This window comes from Nymphalis io, chromosome 30, assembly GCF_905147045.1.
Source record: "Nymphalis io chromosome 30, ilAglIoxx1.1, whole genome shotgun sequence".
In the NCBI taxonomy this organism is placed as follows: Eukaryota; Metazoa; Arthropoda; class Insecta; order Lepidoptera; family Nymphalidae; genus Nymphalis; species Nymphalis io.
The window spans coordinates 2,672,180-2,685,938 of record NC_065917.1 but is presented as its reverse complement, the minus strand read 5'-3'; the positions used below and the strand labels follow the sequence as shown (position 1 = coordinate 2,685,938).

General features: G+C 31.5%; 1 protein-coding gene across 4 annotated transcripts; it reads left to right on the top strand.

The window, feature by feature from the left end:
* Positions 1-3,507: 3,507 nt before the first annotated feature.
* Positions 3,508-11,901, top strand: LOC126779902 (myb-like protein X). 4 transcript variants are annotated; one of them, XM_050504080.1, is made up of 5 exons: positions 3,508-3,585; positions 4,410-4,829; positions 7,280-7,492; positions 8,387-9,573; positions 9,763-11,901. In XM_050504080.1, exons 2-5 carry the CDS (start codon positions 4,427-4,429, stop codon positions 10,426-10,428), a joined length of 2,469 nt encoding a protein of 822 aa, XP_050360037.1. In that variant the 5' UTR covers positions 3,508-3,585; positions 4,410-4,426; the 3' UTR covers positions 10,429-11,901. The 4 variants fall into 4 exon arrangements, with proteins under 4 accessions (XP_050360037.1, XP_050360035.1, XP_050360036.1 ...); XM_050504078.1 differs by having other exon boundaries at positions 8,387-11,901; XM_050504079.1 differs by lacking the exon at positions 3,508-3,585 and adding an exon at positions 3,661-3,729 and having other exon boundaries at positions 8,387-11,901.
* The last annotated feature ends 1,858 nt before the right edge of the window (positions 11,902-13,759 follow it).

Sequence of the window (13,759 nt, the reverse complement as noted above, 5' to 3'; positions counted from 1 at the left end):
ATGTGAAAAAAATCAAAAAGGTTTAAAAATGCGACGTAACACCTTCGTTCATATATGTCAAAAACAAAACTGTTTTTTCTAATGACAGATCATTAGCGACATCGGGCAAATACGTAGACAGAGAAACAAATAGACCGTGGCAAGGGGCCGTGAAACCGCGATTGAGATAGAGATAGTTTGTCAATGTGTGCGTATAATGTTGCCATAGTAACTGCATTCCCTGTTTTGGGAGATAAATAATTTTCAGGTTTTAACTAAAACAAAATAAGATTATTAAATTTTACTTTTTAATATTTATTATACATTTTTTTAATTGAAATATCTTTTGTCTTCCAACTACATCCAAAAACCGTTGCATTGTTGGTTTTTGTTTCCGTCATCAATAGTACTGCAGCATCTTTTTATGGCACTGGATTAGCATTCTCCTCAGATGTTGAAATCATAATCTAAAACAATCAATTAAATTATTACTAAAGAATGGGTGCCACATAGATTTCTATGTTAACCTCTTGACTCGGAATGTAATAATATTATAAATTCATGAAGAATGTTAAATAATGTTGTCGTTAGGAAATTTAAAAAAAGAGAACGAATAAATAAAAATAACATATTTACATATAATGAAGCGGTTTAGGTTATTATTGGACTCCATATTTATTTGTTTGCATTGTCTACGAGTCGATATTTTTTATCGAAAATCGGGACATTTTCTTTAGCTGACGCTGGCAGCACTTACATGATAAATAATTATAGATTATGAATGTTAAAAACTGGAAAATCCTATTATCTTCAGGATTTTAATGCAATATAAGGTTCCGTCATGCTATGGCATAAATAAACATCACTGAGAAACTATATTTAGGGACAAAATCGTCGTACTTACGCGTAAAAACACACGCCCGCAATTTTCTTCTTGCTATCACTTTAACATGAAATAATACGACAATGCACCATTGTATAATCTTCGATATGATATAATTTCATTGGATTGTTTCTCGGCCTTTTCACTGGATTAGAATCGTTTTCTAACACAAAAGTAAGCGAAAATTGAACAAAAAACACAATGAACGCACCAACTGTCAAGTTTGTTTCGCTACTTAAGTAGCGAAACCAACACCAAAACTGGTTACGCGATAAGGGACAAAAGATTTGATAATTCTATCTCTGTCTAACCCATTTGTAACGTCATTTACGTTCTCTTTCTTGTGTAAGTGAGAAGGAAGTCGTCATTGCGTCTATTAGTTTCTCTGTCTACGTATCCAACCGACCGATACAGGCAATCAATAAAATGCTAACAATACTTTAAATCGTTCTTCATGTTGTAAACAAATTTAAAATGTTTAGAAATGCAACACCTTCGTTCATTTATGTTTAAAAAAAAAAAAACCGTTTTTGTTACTGATAATTCATTAGCGATACACAAGTGCAATTATAGCTGCAATTCCTAAACGCAAGACCATCGGAGACATGATGTAGGAAGCAGGAAAACTGCCTGTGACCTGCCCAGTCTTGGCCTAGGAGTATAACACCAATATGCGTGGATTATAGATATTGCATATTGACAATTCTACTAATCTCTGACGATTATGATACGTTCCCCATTCAAATCTAATTTCATCATCATCAAATTTGACTATCCTTTATGTGACACCCAACCGCTATTATGTACCGTTGTGTGAAAACCAAACTTAATTGTTAATTTTTATGCCAATACTCGATAATTAAATTAAAGAATAGGAAAACGGATAAACGGCAACGATCACGCATCGATAGATTGCAATTGGTCCCTTGAATCGTTTAGTTTTTAACTTCTTTATATTTTATGGCAGAAGGGCCTTGTGCAAGCCCTGTGCAAGTCTGATTATGTACTTCACCAGATGTCCTGTCACCAAACGACAATAAATAATGTTGTTTTCTGTTTTGAAGAGTGGATGAGCTAGTGTAACTACAGAGTACATAACATTTATGTTCAAATTATCAATATTGTGTCCTAATAACGCCTAAATATGAAATAAAAAATTGTCATTGTTAATTTTTTCCTTGTTTTATTATTAAAAAAGTTAATCTACATTAAATAATTAAGAAATTTAAAAAAAAAAAAATTTAATATTTTATCCTGACTCAATAAACCGTCAAAACTCATTTTACATGAAATATCTATTTCTAAAAAAAAATGAAAAATATATTGTTAAAAATTAAAATAACTTTAATATGCCATGCCAACTACAAAAGACCGACGAACGCTTTGCAATTCGAGGCGAATGAAAAATTCAGCCGTAATATTGCTGTCTCTTTTTAATTTTGCGTGCCGCGCGCCTCACCTGTCACCGGTATCGATTGCTAAATCGCGACGAGCGCTCCGCTTAATTTAGCTTTGTTTAACGATAGCTAGCAACTAACAATATATTTTCCAGCTGTAAATATAACGCCTTATAAATACTCGTACTCGTAAAAGTTAGGTTATAAAAATGGAAAAGAATCCCACATTTATGACTCAATTAATTCACATTGTTATTTTTATTTTCAGTATGTATTTATCGTTTTGTTTTAAGTTATCCAAAACAGTACAGAAACACGAAATGTTTTTACATTATATACATAATAATAATTATCATTATTTTTTACATCAAATTGAAAAAAATAAGTGCAATAGCAAAAATCCTTATTACCCGTAAGTTAGGTGTCAGATGAAAATGAATTTATATAATTATGTTAACGACATCAAGTTATTACAACGAAAGCGCAATATTACATCAAAATAGAGTACTTTTATAACTCGTACAGTTACGTGGCAATGATAAAATAACGAAGGTCATAAAATTCGTGAATCGTCGAAAAGTCGAAAACGTTTACATGACAGTAGGTACATAATATATTTATGAATGTATTCAAATAAAGGTCTAACAGATTATACTATTAACATATTTTACTTTTTGTTTAAATGTTACCAGTTACTTAATACTGTAATTGTATTTATACGTTTGTTATCACGCAAAAACAATATACTTTATTATTTATATAAAACATGCAAAATATCTGCGACTAATTAAAATTCTACACCTTACTGAATAAGGTAATGTGATTTATCGTTTTAAGTAGCTGTTAAAATTCCAAAAGTAGGTATTTTATAACAAAAAAAAATACAGTTCTCTTTTTTTATAAGAATAAAAGGTAGACTAATAAATGAATGCTAGTTTATTTATATACACAGTCGTAAATATAAATCTTTACATTAAAAATTATAGTAATGGTTAAGTAGTCTTAGTCTTGCTTTTGCGATATACGAATATTATTGTCATTTTTTTACAAAAGTTACATCAAATTCTAAATTATATAATATAGTAAATGAATTCAATTACAAGCATAGGTCAACATATTTTAAGAATAAAAATTGAATGTGACAAAGTTCCATATCCCTTCATCCCTTCAATTTGGGGTTGCAATTATTAAAAATATGTGAGATTTATTTTGAAAAGGTTCTTTACAATTTCTTATTCCGTATTATTATATAGGTCTACGGAATCAATAAGAATTAAACGATTTGTTGTTATTTCGCGGAAAAAAATTGAAACTACGAATCGTAAGGTAAATTTTAATGGTTTTTATTCTAATTCATCTATCTAAGTCAAATTAAACCTGTTTCTATCAATCGAAACTATACTAATATTGTGCTTCAAAGGTCGATCAACATCGAAAATAAGAATTATATGTGAAACATTCAATATTATGGTAAATATTTGCTTAAATAACTAATATATATTTACTACGATGTATATCACACGGATATGCATAGTTCGAAACCAATGGTTTTATTATTTGTCGACTTATAACAAAGACCTATTATTTATTATATTATATTAGCAATTCGTAAATATTCTTTCGTCTTTCTCGAATTATAATATTTGTTTAAGTGAATGCTTATTATTTAATTAAATCATGTTTGATTCATAAAAATTTCATTTACCGTGATGAAATTCTAATAGACGAATGTTATTTCGTTTAAATAGGTACCTACTAGTGCTGTATTCTGTATGACGAAAACTAACTATAGGACTCTTATTCAAGATGCGGAACACACTTGCATGAGCAATTACAATATTATACATACTACATATAATATGTAACACAATATGTTACAATTGAATTGATAATATAATTTTTATTTCTTATTCCTTTTATTGTTTATTATTTTATGTTATAATTATTTTGTAACAAAATAAATTTACTTATCTAATTTTTGCAAATTACCTTACCAAAAAGATTATAAATAATTACTGACCTGATTTTGATGCTAATTCCATACAATATATTTCAGAAACTATCCTTGTAAAAATTCACTTTTTTATCAATAAAAAAATGCTTACTATAACTTTACTTTTTATTAAATCTCATGTTTTTATAAATTACAGAATTATAATTCATCAAAATGTCACTAAAAAATTCTAAGCCTGAAAAAAAGAAACCGCGAGCAATGCCAGTTGAAACTATTGTCACACGTTTCAAGTCTGCCCAACAGAAACGTCTCCTTGAGAAAGAACAAGCGAAACCGACAAAAAAATCAAAAAACATAAATTCATCAAGAAAATCACAACCTGTAATAAAAAAGACAGAAAAGAAATCGCCTCGGCATAAAAAAGTGAAAAAATCAGACAAAAATGTTAATGAAAAGAAAATTGAAGATACACAAGTTGAGAATAAGGAATATTATCCTACGAAACTAAAACGGAAAGTTCTAAATGCAAGAAGGTTCCTCGCTCCGAAGCCCAATTGCAAAGTTATATGCACAACAAAAAGTGTCAATAAAAGGAAACTACATGTTCCTCAACGAGGTAATGATTTAATTTTATTAATATAAATTTAATTTTCAATAATTAAGTATAATTGTTCGCCTGGTGTTGAAAGGGACAATATCGTTAACCCTTACTTTTGACAATTAAAAATGAACTACAAACAAATGTTGGTTGTTTTTATATATAACATATACATTTTTAATATTAAGCTTATACTGTTATAATAAATTTATATTTGCTAAAATGTATGTTCAATCATGAGGAAATTAATTATTTTTTATTTGCACAAATTATGCAAAGACAAGACACTTGGACATAAGGCCAGAAGATGTTTATTACTAATCAACAGTCAGGGAATGTGTATTGCACATAATAAAAAGTAAAAAATATAATTCATATACAACAGAAATTATATTAAGGCCCAAAAACATTAAAAGAACCATATTTGCCTTTGTACAGCATTATATTACAATAATACAATTTCCAATGTCATGTCTAATTTTTATTTTTATTTTTTTTACTTATTTTATCTGGACTTGTTTTAATTTTTTTTTAATATTAAGCTTATGCAGTCTTAGCACAAATAAATCTTAGTATTATTTAAATAATTTGGCAAATGGCATATTGTTGTTACTTTTAATAGAAAATGTGATTTTGAATGGCCCTCTTAAAACCAGGCATAGAAATAAATAATATAATACTTTGTTTTAAGTTATTAATGTATAAACTATACACACTTTATTTAAGAAGCCTTAAGCGAGATTTAATAATCTTTATACTAACTAATGGTTCAGAATGTGCATTCTACCACTAAGAACTGTCAAGAAACTCAAATATATATTTTAAGAAGTTAAGATACTGCTCTGCGATCTCAGACAATATGTCAATCATGAATTAACACCAGGCTAGTCATCCTTTAAATTTAATTAGCAATAATTAATGCTGCTTCAGAATCAAATTTCTTTATTCAAGTCTACAATCTTACTCAGCAATTACTCATCCAATGATTATCACAACATGTGTGTGTTGAAATTCAAAGGAGTTTATAATGCAACTTATAAATGAAATTTATAACATTTTTTTATACTAAATAATTAAAGAAACGATAAATTAAGCTTATGAAAATCTTAGTATTGTAATTTTATCAGATTAAAAAAAAATAAGGTTACCAAGAAGACAAAAAATTAAACTAAAAAAGTATTCTTTTATTGAAGATATTATAATTAAAGTAGTAAATGTTTAAGGAGGTAGATTAGTTAAAAAATGCTGTGTCTTCTTTTTTCTAATGTCAAATCAATGATGACTGTCTGTGTAGGTACCCACTCATCAGATATTCTACCTTTAAACAGTGAGCTAGTGTTACTACAGGTACAAAGAACATAACATATTCATTCCTAAGGTTGGTGGTGCATTGGCTATGTGAGGAATGTTTAATATGTCTTACATCGCCAGTGTCTACGGGCGCGGTTGTGACCACTTAACATCAGGTAGCCCGTTCACCTACCTAAAACATAAAAAAAAGTTAAACCCATGTTTAATTGACCACCCGCTAAGCTATATTTATAAGTAAGGCATGGCATGTAACGCACTATTTCATACAATAACACTTGCTCTCTTTGTATTGGTACTTCGCAATAAAGTAACTCATGAGGTACTATTTATAAAGGCATTCTTGCACAATTCTCTGTTGGTGTTTCCAACAAAGAGATAATACAATAATAAAATGTTTAATATTTTTTTTTTTTTTTTTATAGAATAGGAAGGTGGACGAGCACATGGGCCACCTGATGGTAAGTGGTCACCAAACGCCCTTAGACATTGGCATTGTAAGAAATGTCAACCATCGCTTATAGCCAATGCGCCACCAACCTTGGGAACTAAGATTTTATGTCCCTTGTGCCTGTAATTACACTGGCTCACTCACCCTTCAAACCGGAACACAACAATATCAAGTATTGCTGTTTTGCGGTAGAATATCTGATGAGTGGGTGGTACCTACCCAGACGGGCTTGCACAAAGCCCTACCGCCAGTAGAAGTATATGCAAGAGTATATGCAAGAGTTGAAATAGTAGAAAATATATTCAACCATCGAATCATACTTGCATGGTGAATTTTCTAGGAATTTTTCATAACATAATGTAAACAAAGTTGGTAATTATAAATTTACTTAAAACATTCATATTGTGAATCAGTGGTCATATCATTGATATGACAAGTACAAACCTGTTACTTATAGAAGAATGACTGACTGACTGACTGACATGACTGACTGACGCACAGTTCACTACTGGGACTAGCATTATGAAAATTTGTATGAAAATCCTTCATTTTTGGATGGAAATTAGAATTGGTTTTAGTAGCAATTCTGAATAATGACATGAACAATGCCCCCGTCAAATGTATATGTATTTAATGATGAGTGGGTGATACTTACCCAGGGGTTGTCCAGCCAACCAGGTATATAATTAATAAACTTCTTTTTTTTCAGATATGAAGTATGTAGTCGAGCAAATGCAAAAAGAATATGCCATTAATTCTGTTAAATCACTAAAACAGAAGACTCAGTCCCCAGAACTAAGCATCACAGAAATGGTTAGGATAATTGAGGAGAATGGAAGCCTGGATGATGAGGATTTATTGGAAATATTGACATGCCCAAGTCCGGTGTGGTGGGAGGAACCTCCTGATGGATATATTGAAGGTAAGCGAGCTTTGTTTCACTTTTATCATATTTATTTCATTTAAACAGTTAGTTAGAATTAAAAAATGTTAGCTAATCTCAACTAGAGCCAAGCTAAAGTCAATAGGATTGGATTTTTTTATTAGTTAATACAGACTGGCTTCTCTTGAGGAGGTGTGGAACTCACTCCACCTACATTTTTCATTAGTCTGTTAAGGACTAGTTAAGGCAAATCCCGGTCTGCTTGAATCAAGGTGATTGACAAAATCAATGATAGTATAATTGTTTGTTCTGTTATTAAATTCTCAGTAACAGCTGTCGGTAAGCTGATAGTACCAGCTACCACTTGCCACTAGTTAAGTCAGTGTCACTAGAATATGTCAATCTTAACTGAAAACTGCGGGTCCAAAGCAGTTTCACTACTGAATTTTCATGTGATGATTTTGATGAAATTTGTTTTTGGTAATTACGGTGTGACCTGGATGGTTTTTAGCTATAGTCGGACCTGGTATTTTTTTTTAATTATCCGATCAATTTTTTTTTAATCGAGTTTCTGACCCCGGTTTGGGCCATTAAGTTGAAGTCTGGAAATTGGAACTGTTTTCACTTCCTTGCCCCACAGGTTACAAGAATGAAGGATTAGAAAGTGCACTCATACACTATAATATGTCCCGCGCTGGCTAGTCTCCCTTCAGACTGTGCACTATGGCCGATCTAGAGGTCATCACTTACATTACTTTACTTTATACTATATTGTACACCACAAAGAGAAAAAAAAATACAAAACATGGGTACAGTCTAAACGAAAGTAGCATACAATTTTGGCGACCTTATCGCTACATAGCGATCTCTTCCAGGCAACCAACAATATTCTCTTTGATAACGCAAAAACATTAATCGTAATATTCTTTACAGAAGCACTGTTCTCTCAAGACCGTCCAGCAGATAATATAAGTGTCAAAAATCAAATAAAAGAAGAGGAAAAGAAAGATATAGAACGCAAAAGATATCAAGAAGACAAACACGAAATGAATAGCAACGACAACCAAACAAACATACCGGAAACTTTAGATATAAATATAGAGAGTCGAGATAAAATGTTCATAAATAAACGCTGTAAATTAGAAACACTGTTAGGTATAATTAAAAATAAAGGCTTAAAGCCTAATATTCATGAAATTAAATCGAATAAAAATGAATCTGATTCAACAAATGTGATTAAAAATGATCGCTCAAATGATAAACCAAAAGAAGCCGTAGAACTTGAAGATGTAAAAGAAATCATTGAAGAAGCAAACGATAAAAATCATCCAGAATACGCGGATGAAGGATTAATTGATCTTAGAGACGCAGATGGAAAAAATATTAGTAATGAAGTAAAACATAAAATGAATTCCGAATGCGCGGATGCAGATTTAATTGATTTTGAAGACGAAAAAGTAAAAGATATAAGTAAAGAAGTAAAGGATAAAAGGCAATCAGACTGCATGGATAAAGATTTAATTCATTTTAGAGACTCTGAAGTAAAAGATATTATTGATGAAGTAAAAGATAAAACAAATTCCGAATGCGCAGATGCAGATTTAATTGATTTTGAAGACGAAGAAGTAAAAGATATAAGGAAAGAAGTAAAAGATATTAGTGATGAAAAAGATAAAATAAATTCCGAATGCACGGATGAAGATTTAATACATTTTGAAGAGGAAGAAGTAAATGAAATATGTAAAGAACTAAAAGATAAAATGCATTCAGAATTCGCGGATGAAGATTTAATAGAATTTGATGAAGATGAAGAAGTGAATGATATTAGTAATGATGTAAAAGATAAAACAAATTCCGAATGCGCGGATGAAGATTTAAATGAATTCAGAGACGATGAAATATTAAGACATTTGGAAAATCTAGAAATTCCAATCGAAAAAACTATAAAGGTGACAAATTTAGTTGAAAGCAAAGATGTTGATGACGATCTAACAAGAAGAGTATCGATTGAATCTAATATCAGTGACAAAAATATGTCGGAAGAATATTTAGATATGAGCTTGCTTGATGACGATCATGACGACAAACTAGAAACAGATGATGATAATGACAAACGAGAAGTAGATAATGATAATGAAAAACGAGAAATAGATAATGATAATGACAAACGAGAAGTAGATAATGATAATGAAAAACGAGAAATAGATAATGATAATGACAAACGCGAAGTAGATAATGATAATGAAAAACGAGAAATAGATAATGATAATGAAAAACGAGAAATAGATAATGATGATGACAAACGAGAGATATTTGATGATGATAACGACGAACGAGTAATGAGTAATGATAACACAATAAATAGTGAACCTAGTCAACTCAATGAATTAAAGCTTGATGAACAACATGATGATTTAAATAAAACTAATGGCAAACATGACATAGATAACGAAGAAACAGTTAAAAAAATCAAATTAGATAAAGTTAATGCAGATAAAAATAAAAAAAAAAGTGATCATAGAAAAGATTATGAATTGGTAACTGTTTATAAAATAATTAATAGTGCTACGTTATTAAAAGAGATGGACGAAACGAGTAAAAAAACAAACGAAAATATAGATAAGGTAAAAGATATAGACAAAACAGACGGAAGAATCAATTCGTACTACAAACATTGCAAAAGAGTTCCGACTCTAAAATTGAAACTTGTAAAGGAATTAACTAAAGAGAAGCGTGATTATAAATGTAAAGAAAAATTTCATCGGGCGAATAGAGCAATAACGATATCGGAGAGTGATAATGTTAAATATTGCTTTGTCTGTTCGTCCATATTTGACTCTGAAAAATGTAATTACTGTCTACGGAAGACATTGAAGAGGAAATTGAACGAATACTACTGTGATGTGTGCGGTTTGAATGTTAATACTAAAAAGGAAATGATTGAACATTTGAATGTACATGAAAGTGTTGAGTAATGTTAATGTGGTCTGGATGTTGTATATTTTGGCTTTGTGTCGAGATGGCCTAGTGATTAGAACGCTTGAATCTTAACCGATGATCGTGGATTCAAACCTGGGCAAGCGTCACTGAATATCCATGTGCTTAATTTGTGTTTATAATTCATCTCGTGCTTGATAGTGAAGGAAAACATCTTGAGCAAACCTGCATGTGTCTAATTTAATTGAAATTCTGCCACATGTGTATTCTACCAACCCACATTGGAGCAGCGTGGTGGAATAAGCTCCAAACCTTCTCCTCAAAATAGGTAGCCCAGCTGTGGGACATTAACAGGCTGTTACTGTACTACTTCAAGCCCAGGGTAGATACCCATTCATCAAATATTCTACCACGAAATAGCAATATTATTGTTGTGTTACGGGACATACATCTTAGTTCTCAAAGTTGGTTGAGCGTTAGTGTGCATGGGTTAATATTTCTTAGAGCATCAATTTCAAAAGTGATGATGACATTGTAGGTCAACAGATGGGTCTGTCTATCTCTTTTGCTCCAATGTGAATTGATTTGACAATATATTATTAAGGTCGAATTTTTCTTTGCCGAGCAACACATGAATTTATAAATTAATATATATGAGTAGTAAGTAGCAGTTTTCAGGGTAACTTATATATATAAGAGACATAATAATTTAATATTAATGTTATTAGCTATTCCGTGTGATTACATAGATGGGGGGGGGGGTCTTTTTGTTAATAGATTACAATTGTTATATAGCCCTTTCACAATAAATGTGTTTTCTAACGTAAAAATAATGTACTAGATTTGTTGGTCGTGAGATTAGCGTATCAACCAGACAGACTTTAGCTCATATTATTATTAAATTAAAACCATCCCTTACAAAATATCATAAAGCATCCCATCTCCTCAAAATTACACTTCGGATTTTCATACGGTTCTCAGTAATAGAAGGAGTGATTCATGAGTCTTAGTGTACAATTCATTAAGGTTTGGTGAAAATTTACTGAAATACGAGAATATGTAAACCATATTAACGTTTTATTTAGACCCTTATTCCACCAGTGCGAAGTCAGGGCGGGTAGCTAGTGTACGTATATAAATTAACCAAGTGTTATAATTATAAAAAACATTTGTGTAGTTCAGTGGCGTAGCTAGGTGACCAAGAGCCCCGGTGAATAAGAAATGAATCGGGCCCTCATCCCCTCTTTCCGCGTAGCTTGAACTTATATTGGCCTTCAAAATTATAGATATGAACAAGAATAGGAAACAGTGAGTTCAACTTATCCCTAGTAGGCTAAATCCACACGTTTCTATGAGGGGTCAAGAAAAAAAGATTTTTTTTTCTTTTATGTTGCTCTCTTTTCAAAGCTGAAATTAGAGGCCCCCCTGAGCTCCAGATCCCTGGTGCACTGCACCACCTGGCCCTACGATAGCTACGCCACTGGTGTAGTTTCTGAGAAAGTCGCTTACATTTTACATTACAGAAACAAAACAAGAATGTGGTTTTATTTTAAGTCAACAATATGGCTAATATGCGCCATATTTATGACGTCATAACTTGCAATGTCAACTCACTTAGATATTATGTTAAAATATATATAGCCTTGAAACGCTTAATTTTCTACTTTAAATTACTTATTTATTGTAAATAAATGTATTAATAATGATATAAAAACATGTTTTTCACGTGCTTTCTCTCTTTCTATCATAATTGATTTGATATACGAAAGAAGAAGACAACACTAAATAATCACTAAACTATTGAAGTATATCCATAATAATGTATTATACAAGGAGAGAAGAATGTCTTTCTCGTAGTAGTAATAAATTATTTCCTATCGATATTAATATATTTATATGATCTTGAATTCAAACAACGTCATAGTCGCTTAGATAATCTGTGGTAATCATTGTGTATTCGTGGAAAAAATATCGTTTCAAATATTGTTATCATGAATATAGAAATCAAAGTGTTTATAAGTAGTTAAGTGTAATAGTGTTGTGTTATATAAATATACAAGTGTAATATATTATGAAAAGTTCTTAGTCGGACTGTTATATAATATTTTGTATTAATATTTAAATAAAAAACACATATTCGACCTCGGAAAATGTCTTCGGAGTAATCTTTATATTGAAATCAGACGATACATTAAGAAAATTATATTTGTCTCCTATCTAACAATCGCTTTTTTATCATAGAGTGATTGTCTATCTCTTACTTATGTTATATTTGTTTTTTTTTTTTTTTGAAAATTGTCTTTTGGTAGTCTGTTCAATGTAATTTATTATTATGAAATAAAAAGTGGCATTTTGTATGTAAATGTTGTAAATTAGTGTAGTTATTATCTCATTATATGTTTATAGACGGTTATACAGTGGAAATACTTAAATAAACTTATGAACGATATCTTATTTTTATTTCTTCATAATTTAAAGCCCTCCTACAACCCGGGTTCCTGCAAACGAGGCGTGAAGAGGCTTGCGGAACGGCAAAACGGGAGCAGCGGACTCTACTTCCACTTACCATCAGGTGGAGTAGTCATTTGCCCACCCGCCAAATATATAAAAAAAATATTATCTGTGCGCTAGTCATGGCTTAATTATATTAAAAACTTACTATTCAATAAGGATTCAAATCAAAAACATACAAAATAAGTACAAACCATAAAAAAATATAACGATGATTTAGTCAAACGATATCCTTTTAATTGTTGCTTTATAATCAACGCCTTGTAAATTTGCTGTAAACACAATATATAATTATATATAAGAGAAAAAAAAATCTTATTTCTTTACTTCTAAAGAAAAGGCTAATATTTAATCTGTAATATCCGCCGTGGAGTACCGGCTTAGAATAGTACTCCCCCAATCTCATCCCGTGGGTTTCATAAGAGGCGACTGAGGGACGGGGAAAAGGGGGGATGGGCAGCAGCGTCCCCCCCCCCCCATAAACATCTCACCCCCCTACTGCGCTCGCCAACACGCCTGCCCAGCACGGCGAGTATGGGCAAACCCTCCTAAATGGCAGATGCGCCCAAAAAAAGGCCCCAGTTGCCGGCAAGCCCGCTTTTGCCCTCCAGCCAGGTGAACCGACGACCTTAAGAAGGTGGCGGGCACCAACTGGATGCGGAAGGCGGAGGACAGGGAGCTTTGGCGCACCTTGGGAGAGGCCTGTGTTCAGCAGTGGACAACGATTGGCTGTTGATTGAATAATTATTATGTATGATAGGTAAAATATGTAGTTTTCTGCACGTATTTGTAAATTATCATTATGATCGGTTGAGTACTTTAAGAAAATTATTTATAGAAGCGTTAAATAATGGCATT